Source organism: Limulus polyphemus, unplaced genomic scaffold (assembly GCF_000517525.1).
Source record: "Limulus polyphemus unplaced genomic scaffold, Limulus_polyphemus-2.1.2 Scaffold554, whole genome shotgun sequence".
NCBI lineage: Eukaryota > Metazoa > Arthropoda > Merostomata > Xiphosura > Limulidae > Limulus > Limulus polyphemus.
The window spans coordinates 316,367-326,516 of record NW_013666164.1 but is presented as its reverse complement, the minus strand read 5'-3'; the positions used below and the strand labels follow the sequence as shown (position 1 = coordinate 326,516).

Sequence of the window (10,150 nt, the reverse complement as noted above, 5' to 3'; positions counted from 1 at the left end):
TGCTTAACTTTTTTCCAGGTGTATAATTTGTAATCATTCTAGAATGAAAAAGGCATAACTTATATTTGTTTCCTAATTTTTGTGGTGGTTGTGAGATCGATCAAATCTACCGATCCCGTACAGAGATTAATTACTGAAAATAACAGATAAAATATAAAGTTTTTTCTTAAGAAACATTTGATAACTATCTGGATGTTATAACGATTTTACATGTGAAATTTGAAAATTTTCTGATGCATAAAAGCATTTTTAATCTTAAAATGAAAATTACTTTGCATGATAGATAGCCAACATGTGAAAAGAAAAAAAAAAGGCTTGAGAAAAACATTGCTTTACAAACCTTAAGACTTAATAAAAAAAAATTTATATTTTGCGTATGAAAGCACTGTGATGTTTACTGATAATCTGCCAAATGTTGTTAACATATGCTTACTAATTTAAAAGTTATAGCATAAAAACTATAACAAACACAAAATGGCTATGAGGCTGGTCCCAGGGACCGAGCCTGTGCTTTAAGAGTTAAATGTTTTTTTTTAAATATTTGTTTAACATCAAGACTGGTTAAGTTGTGAATCATGAAGTAGTACTGGTAGTTTTCTTATGTGATTTCTGTTATTAATACATTCAATTGATGTAGATGTTTCAGAATTGTCAACAAGGCTTTAATAGGAGAAACAACAGTTTGTTCTTCAGAGTTAGATATCTTTCACCCGAAACTGACATTTCATCAGGTCGCTATAGTTTTATGTACTTTGTTTGTGGGTATTGCATCTAATGTATCTTGTTTATTTATTGAGACTCTATCAGACTCTTCATGCTGTTTTATTTCACAAAATTAATGTAAGACAGGAGTGTCACATCATGTACTTCTGTTTTTATAAGGCACAGGAAGTATAGTGCATATGAGAGAAAGGGTAAGATTTAGTTGCCTGCAAGTAGAACTGTCTCTTGTCAGTGATGTGAATCAAAAATAACTGGCAAATGTCTAAGAGTTATGAGATAAAAATTTGCTCTTGTTAGCAAACTCTTGAATGAGCATCAGTTGCTCATGTTACCCAAGTAAATAACAAGAAACCTGGCAAACAAAAAATAGGTGTAGTCACCTGGTGATTTTTGAAGTTTCTGCATACAAGAACCATTCTTATAATTGTTTTTACATTATTTAAATCTCTTATTAGTGTTGTGCAATTATTTAGATCTCAATGGTTTACATCTTTCTAAAAATGATATTAAGAAGAAAACCTTTTTCTTTAGACACAAGGCCTTGGCACTGCCATGAAGATTCTCTTTTCAGGAGACCAGGACTCTGACCTTCACATGTCAGATGTCAAAAAAGAGAAATTCCAGCTGACAAGAATTGAGATAGTCTCACTTTTCAATGCATTTGGAAGGTATGTCTACTTATACACAGAACTGAAGTTTGATGTAAAGTAGAAACTTTGAACCTTGGGCACATATATGAAGGTACCTGTGTGTGAAAGCACATTATACTAATACAATAGGAAATTGACCAACAAGAGTTTATAACACTGACGAAATTTTATGTAGAGAACATACCACGTGTTTCAATAGACCAATCTTCTATTGAAATGTCTGTTCTATACATAAAATACATTATGCTTATAAATCATTGTTGGTCAATTTACTAGAGTATATGCAAGATATACATTCATATCAAACACTCTTATCAGCCTGTTAGTCATTTACAGTTTCTTTAATGTTTCAAAAAGTATTCTTTTAAAATAGTTAAAAATGTACAACTTAGGGTGTTTGACCCTTTTGTATTGAGACTATGGTGAGTTGAGAAAAATGTTACAAATTCTAATGGACTTTTTTCCTTTTTTGTAATTTTACAATTACAAACATTTAAACATTGAACTACTATATTATTATTATAGGCAAACCTTTTAATAACATAAAAAACTTGGAATTGATTTAGTGAATTTAGGACTTAACTATCTTGTGTAATTTGATACAGAATAGGTAACTCCTGTATAAAAGGGCCTGGCATGGCCAGGTGGTTAGAGAGCTTGACTCGCAATCTGCGGGTCGTGGGTTCAAACATGCCTGCCCTTTCAGCTTTGGGGGCATTATAATGTGATGATCAATCCCACCATTTGTTGGTGAAAGAGTAGCCCAGTGGGTAGTGATGACTAGTTGCCTTCCCTCTAGTCTTTCACTGCTAAATTAGGGATGGCTAGCACAGATAGCCCTTATGTAGCTTTGCATAATATTCAAAACAAACCCATATATAAGTTTCTTTTTCTTTTCTTTTTTTTTACAGATTATCTAACAGTGTATATCAGCTAGAAAATTTCAGGAAGATGATGAAAGAATTATGACCCTTTTCCATGACAGACTTGCTATTATATATGTATTGTTATTGATGGTTTCTTCTTGCATCATCTGATTCCTTCCCATCATATCTTGTGATACTCTGATGGACCAACTACCCATGTTTAAGTTTTAGTTTCCTGTTACCAGTCACCATCGTGAGAAGTCTTCACAGTCCACTGTGCAGATTGTAGAGCCATGAGTTTTACAATGGGCTAAAGGTCTAGATTTCTGTAAAAAGTCTACCTGTAAATCATTATGTACTGAGTAAGGGAATACATCAAAATCATTCCTCTTTTTTTCTTTTTCTTACTCATATCAGTCGTATTCTTCATAACTTTTTCAAATGAGCATATCAACTGTCTCACAAGCCAGTTTAGAAGTAAAGCAGAACTCAAATTCAGTGATTCTTTTAGGAAACAGCTTTCACATATATATTTAGAAATTTTGACTTGAGCACTCAGATTTACAAATGTTTGGTTACTTTATTTAAACTCATATGATAATTTTATCACAAGTAGGGCACTTTTTTTCATCAGAACTAAAAACTTAACATACTTTTTTTTCCAAGTGATAACTGTAAATATATATAATTTAAGTTATTGCAAAAAATATCAATGAAAATTAATAATTATTTCAATTATTATATGTGGCATTAAATACATATATATATATATATATATATATATATATACATAAAGCGAAAAAAAAACCTTTAGTCAGTTGTCTCATCTTGAGACCTGTTAAGTAGTGATTATTATTATTGTATGCTTAAAGATGATAGGTTGGTCAGTTGTTGTATCCAGGGGCGTGGCTTCAATAGTGCACCATTGACTTTAAGAACCATGTGCTGTGCATGACCATTATTCTTATGTTTGTTCCCAAAATTGTTCCACATTGCTTGAATGTTGTGTTAGAATATTTCCACTTCTCCAGTAAACCTGTTGCAATTATGGAACTTCTCCTTATGTTACTCTTAGACGTGCATGTGTTTCTCGGAACTGTCATTAGCTGAGGTAGAAGTTTAGCTACAGTTTTGGCAGATGATAAAGCTTCTTATCACTGTTCAACATGTTATTGTTAAGGTGGTGACACAGTAAGCAGCCAGAACAAGCCACAAGTTAGGGATAAATTTAAATTTTTATGTTTTATATAACATATTGTCAAAATGTTAAGTTTGGTTATGAACAGCTTTTTACATTTCAGGGTATTCTACATTCAGGACAATACACACAAATTTTGTGGCATTTGATTTTTATTTACCAGCATTAATCAGCAAATCATATCTATAAGGTGTAGAACTAACATGAGCTAAAACAAGTTTTGGATATTTTTCAGTAAGGGTAAAATATATTTTTTTAAGATATAGAGGTTTACTCTTTTATCAAAATTGTTTTATCTCTAGTTTTTGTTTTGGCCTATAGTATTTTCTTGAACGACTTAGATTCACACAGCACATTACTTTAAGTAAACATTTTAGTTTCATCAGGTTTCACCATAAAACACTCCATCTTCTAGGGGTTAAGTGGTTCCTGCTTATTTTTTCCCCATCGTGGGTGCAACTAATTTTGTGTTATACAACCAACTTAAGTAGTCACCCTACACCCCTAGTTGTATATGCTTCCAAAGTCCTTGATTATTTACACATACTTCCAATTCTTCTTTGAATTCACCTAAGTTATAAGAACTTTGTCCTTTCCTAGTTCATTATAAATTAAGAAAAAAATACCATACTAGTTGCAACAGTGCTTAATATGTAAGAACTTGAAGAGACTGTAATAAGGACTCAACATGTTTGAGCTTTGACTGTAAAATCAAGAAGTTCTACAGATTTCAGTGTTAGGGAAAGTTAATAATACGTTAAGGATAATAAAGGCCACGTCTATACAAATTATTTAAAAAATATATAATTTTGGTTTTGGAATTTCTGATAATAAATAATTAGATTGGGCATTTAGTATCTTTAAATACTAACAAGTAATATTTAACTATAAATCAAAGGGAGAAGTTTTCAGAATAATTGTGGGACTATTTCAGTATGTTTTCTGTTATTTTACTTTGTTTTAACTATATTTAGTTGGCATTTCTAAAAAACGTTTACTTATACAAATTAAAAGGAACACCATAAATTATTGAATTTAGAAATTTTGACTGGAGCACTCAGATTTACAAATGTTTGGGAGTTTATTTAAACTCATTTATTGGTAATTTTGTCCCAGTGCATAGAGCACTCTTTTTTTTTATACATCAGAACTAAAAACTTAACATACCTTATTTTTAAAAGTAATAACTGTAAATATATAATTTAAGTTATTGAAGAAACATCTATGAAAATTATTAATTTTTACAGTTATTATCTGTGGCATTACATTTTATACTTGGGTTTCATTTGTGTCAGTGTTGGTTTTGATATCTTAATTAGTTTGGTATGTTATTTTATGGTTTTGTTAGGTTCTTTACAGGTGGTTGAGTAAAAGTTGACTAAGTTTTAACACTAGAACTGTGAGACAAATGAAAGATACTTACATTTTAAAAGTGAAAACTATCAAATTGATGAATTTGGTGGTTCTTGTGTTAAAAGGCTGTTCTGATATCATACATATATTTTTTAAAATAAAGCTTTTTTGACCAGATTAAATTTTGTTTATAAAATTGATCTGAAAATTGTAACTAAATCCAGTACATTTTTCGAACAGCACTGATTGTTTTGTAAACAAACTACATTTAGCTGTGGTTGGATTAGAAACAACCTTGTTTAATTTTGGAGATATTATGAGATCTGTTATAAAAGCTGAGCTAAAAGTTGAATCTTGCATGCACACACAGAATTATATATAAATAAATTAGAAAAAACTTTGAAAAACTAATCAAATATAATGCTGTGTTTCATTGTAAAGTTTGATGTCATTAAAGGAAGAATATCTTAATGTTTTAATTCTCTTTGATCATAGGATGTTAGAAATAGTCCATAGTTATTTGAAAACACTTTGGAATGAATAAGTTTTCAGTTCTCAACAGGGAGTGCTTGGAATGGTTCCTAAAGTTCAGGATCTTCCAGAAGTAATGTAATTGCAGGTTTGTAGTAGTGCTGAATTGAATAAAGGAGGTGATGGAAAACTGAAAATAATTAGAGAATTAAATTGCTCTTCTTGAAAATTATAATGGAAAATTTTAATTGGTTGAAATTACTGGTTTTGCAGTCTTTATAAGAACACAATAACCAATAACATCAGCCGATTCAGAAAACATTTTGAAAAGTTGTGTTGCCTTTGTATTCATGATGGTATTTCAGTTTTACAAAACTTGTATACAACCTTTTATTGGGTAATATTGAGTGAAACATGATATATTCACCACAAAGAAAGATTATTTTATTATAAAATTATTTACAAACACCTTAGGAACATTTCTCAAGTAAATAATGTTTTATTTTAATGAAAGAGGTTTAAGTCAGTTAAATTTTGTTTGTTTTAATATTTACTAGAAAGTTTGAAGTATTTAAGTTATTCTATATTTAAAGTTTAATGTTTACAGACACATATTATATTCCATTCAGAATGTCCTACAATAATATATCCTTAACCAACAGGCTTATTTCTGGTTTGAGAAGGTGTGTTTGCTTGAAATGTTGCCAAGAAAATCAAAAATCAAATTAAAGGTTCTTAAAATGATTTATCTCCAAAAGCCAAATTTCTTTCTCTTTTTTTTTACTTTTCATATGTATAAAAAAAACTAAGTATGTGCAAACAAACCTAGTACCTTTTGTTAAACTCTTGTTATAAGTAATCTCCAGATAAAATTACTTCCCAAAATATGCATGTTAGTGAACTATTAAGTTTGAATTTCTGTTTCTTATTTTGTTCTTATTTAAAATAATAACTTTAGTAATTTTTAATTTCATTATATTAGTGTTCAATAAATTGTACTTCAATTTAGATCTGTATAAAATATTCATGTTTAATTATCAGCTAGTAACCAGAAAATATTAACTTAAAAACAAACTAATAGGTCCTGCAAATAATAGTTAGGTTATTTTTTTGTGATTATGAGCAGTCGTTTATTTTTTCTTGTTTTTACTGTGAGTGAAATTGACAGAAAAATTTAATTGGATCACTTATTCTTTTATATAGCAGCATTAAGCCTGGTGGTCAGTAAGTTTGACTTGCAATCTATGGGTTATGCATTTGAATTATGTCACCCTTTCAGCTGTGGGTTTTTTTATAATTCCAATTCCATTTTTTGTTAGTAAAAGAGTAGCCAAGATTTGGAGGTGGGTGGTGTTGACTTGTTGCCTTCCTTCTACTCTATCACTACTAACTTAGTGATGGCTAGCACAGATAGCCCTCTAGCAGCTATGTGTAAAATTCAGTAAACAAAAAAGTAGCCTTATTAATTACATTGAATGGAGCTTTTGAAACACTGACAGAAGAAGGGTCCTGAAAATAGTATTTCCCCCCCCCTCTCCCCTTCAGTAGAAAGTAAAGTACTAGGAGGTTATGAAAAGTATGTTTTCAAATGCTAAGAATTTAATGTTTGTGAAAAAAAATAATTGCAGAAATCAAAAGTTCCTAAGAGTACAAGAAACACAAGGAAAGACTTCTGTTTGTATTATGTACCTTGGTTTAAAGAATTACCTAATTTTTTAAATGGTAAATATAGGTTGAAACTTAAAACAATGAATGAATGTCTTAGATAAGAACATTATACTATTAACAATAACTCAAGAAAAGTCTATTACTCTACTTGGGTTTTCAAAACTTTTACTCTCAATTGGCCTTATATAGTAAAGCTCAGATACCTACCTTTATTTACATTCCATTTGTTCATTTATATCTTATACACACAATAAGTTAGATTACCGTTTTGTTTGTAAGGCAACATGTTTCATTTGACTAATTTTTATGTAATATTAATTTTGAAAAAGTTAATATTCTTGTCCATCTGAAACTTTCTAGAACATTTTGAATAAGTCTGATAAAATTAGTAAAAGGGTCCTTTACTTACTTCTGACACTTAAAGTATGAAAAATTCAACTTCATTGTGTAATAACAGTACAAGACTACTTGTTTCAATCATTGTAAGACTATGTACTCTGATTTTTTTTAATACTCAAATGTATGAGAATTGTATGATTTTGAATATTTTATCATAATATCATTATCAATCCCTTGTTATACAGTATATTGCTTTATTATAAATCTGTTGTTCTGACATTGCACATTGAAAGTAACTGTACACCTCAGCATTGAACTTTTAATAAAAGTTATATCTGTTCACTTAGAGCAACATTTCTGTTGTGTTTAACTGTGTTTTTGTTTTAAATGAAACAATTCTAAACAACTGTTTTATATATAGCATGTTGAACAATTTATTAACTGTATTGAATAGTAAGAGGTATCAGATATACAGATGAACAGTGTGTGGAAGACACACTTTACAGTTAAAAACAAGGCATTAATTACATAACTCGCAAATTATAAAGAATATTAAGCTGTGTCCAGTCATGCACATTTTAACCCTCTATTATACATTATAACTTACAGGTAATGCATCTATCTTTGTTACTTTATACTCGTGCAACTACTTCAGTCCCTAACAAAAATAATTCCATGGAAGTAACAGCATTCAAATACATAAAAATTACAGATATTGAGAAGGAAGTGCCATAAGACCTATTACAATGTTGTATTAGCAGAGAAGATGAGACCTGTTGGAGTGCAATCCTCATATAACAAAGAACCATTTATGTAAAACTATAAAGATTGACATTTTTTCTTAAACAGTAGCACCCACACATTACATATAAATGAACTATATTAGATAGCAACAAATTTACCTAAAACTTTGAGTAAAATCACTAGTAGTCAATCCACCCTGAGATTTCAATCTGGCAGAGAAGACAGTCTACTCTACAGCCTAGTCTGACAAGGAACAGTCTCTCAACTCTTGTGTAAGTTGTTTAAACTCAAATGTTTTTAATAAACTAAAGTATAAACAAGTTTTATATTTAGAAGATTAAATGTAATTATGAGGAAGAAAAACATTTATAACATTGTAAACAGAATAAACTTAAATAAGTTCTCTATGTTTTGTTTGTACATAATGCCTCTGCCTCAATTCCTTATTCACTCATAAATTTCCTGGAGTTGGTGATCTGTGTGAAAATGCCACTGAATGGCATTTCAAAGTAACATTCAGTTGAGGAACATACCAGTAAGCATATTGTTGTATCAATTAAGTTAATAGCATTAAAGGTGTGGGAACTTGATGGTCTAAGAAAATTAAGAAAGAAAGGTAACAAAAGCCCCACCTATTGAGAAGAAACTGAAGTATTAGAACTAAATGATTTTGATAGGCAAAATTTAAAAGATAGGAATAAGGTGAATTGCCTTAGCTAAAAATCATAATTTAAAGACAAAAACTGAATTTAATTACTAAAATATGCAATATTCAGAGTATTGTGGAAGGTCATTGTGAGGTTTAGTTAAAGTTGGTTATGATGTAATATTTAGAAAGAAGAAGTTAGAGAGACAATTGAAAAGTGGAGTGGAAGTCACCTGACTTATCAGATAGATTACCTGGTACCATTAAGAATAGAAAGATAGAAATGATGTGACACCAAAAATAGATAATAAAAATACAACAAGACAAAATCAAAGATACAACCTTCCCATAACTTGGAGTAGAGTGGTGATGATGAAAGAGTGAGAAAACTAGACTAAAGATAATAATATAGATGTCATGAGTAAAAATAAAGTATAAGGGGGCATATCATAGTATAAATGAACTAATACTGTTATTCCTAAACATAGTGTTGTTAGTACCAATTAGTTAATTTCCAAGAGTTAACTAAATTTCTCTCAGATACCTCTTTTTAACTTGCTCACATGTTGGATGAATTCTTTAATAGTTAATCTTTATCTATCCAGGAGTAAATAATGAGTTACTTTTAATATAGCCTTAAGTTCTAATACTCCCAAATTGGAATCTAATTCTTTAAATAATCTTATCTCTCCATTTATCATTAGTTCCTTTATGGTTGGTTCTTTTATCATTTATTGTGGACTAATTTGACTAATTATGTTGTACTGTTTCCTACCGTAAATGCTCATTAGTGTGGAATTTTCTGAATCTTTACATTAAAAACTAAAATTTCAGATCCTTTCTTATGTATTTCTTTGTTTGTTTTTTCCATGCATTGATGCATTAGTAATATTTAACAATGCATGTAATAGTTTCTTAATCTCCTGATCATGTAGTTCTCACATTTGGTTTAATAAGTTCATTATTGTAGCTTGTTCACCTGACAAATATATGATTTACTTTGATTACTGTCTTTGATCATCTTCTTTTTTATTTAATTATTTTAAATCTTTTGTGGTTGCATATCAAATAAAAATTGTAAATACTTCTTCCAGCATTAGCCCTTTTTTTTGTCTATTTCTGTCTGAAATAGAAACACTATCTATAATATCATTGACTTTTATCAGAAGGTCACTTACTTCTTCATAATATTTTCAAGTTAACTACTTAAAGTTTTCATTAATCTATTTTGTGTCATTTTTAATACTTTTATTATGGAAACTCCACTAGTGTTAGGCCCAGCATGGCCAGGTGGTTAGGGCTCTTGACTCGCAATCTGCGGGCCGTGGGTTCAAATCCTCATCACACCAAACATGCTCGCCCTTTCAGCCATGGGGGCTTTATAATGCGGCAGTCAATCCCACTATTCGTTGGTATAAAAGTAGTCCAAGAGTTGGAGGTGGGTGGTGATGACTAGCTGCCTTCCCTCTAGTCTTTCACTGCAAAATTAGGG

At 30.1% G+C, this 10,150-nt stretch overlaps 1 protein-coding gene across 2 annotated transcripts in view; it reads left to right on the top strand.

Moving 5' to 3' along the window:
* LOC106459072 (ERO1-like protein beta) overlaps positions 1–7,622 on the top strand; it is a 39,877-nt gene extending 32,255 nt beyond the window's left edge. For both annotated transcript variants that reach the window (XM_013918649.2, XM_022385469.1), the window contains exons 13-14: positions 1,255–1,391; positions 2,285–7,622. In XM_013918649.2, the coding sequence (XP_013774103.1) occupies positions 1,255–1,391; positions 2,285–2,342 (195 nt within the window). In that variant the 3' untranslated portion in view covers positions 2,343–7,622. The remainder of the gene's footprint in view (positions 1–1,254; positions 1,392–2,284) is intronic.
* The last annotated feature ends 2,528 nt before the right edge of the window (positions 7,623–10,150 follow it).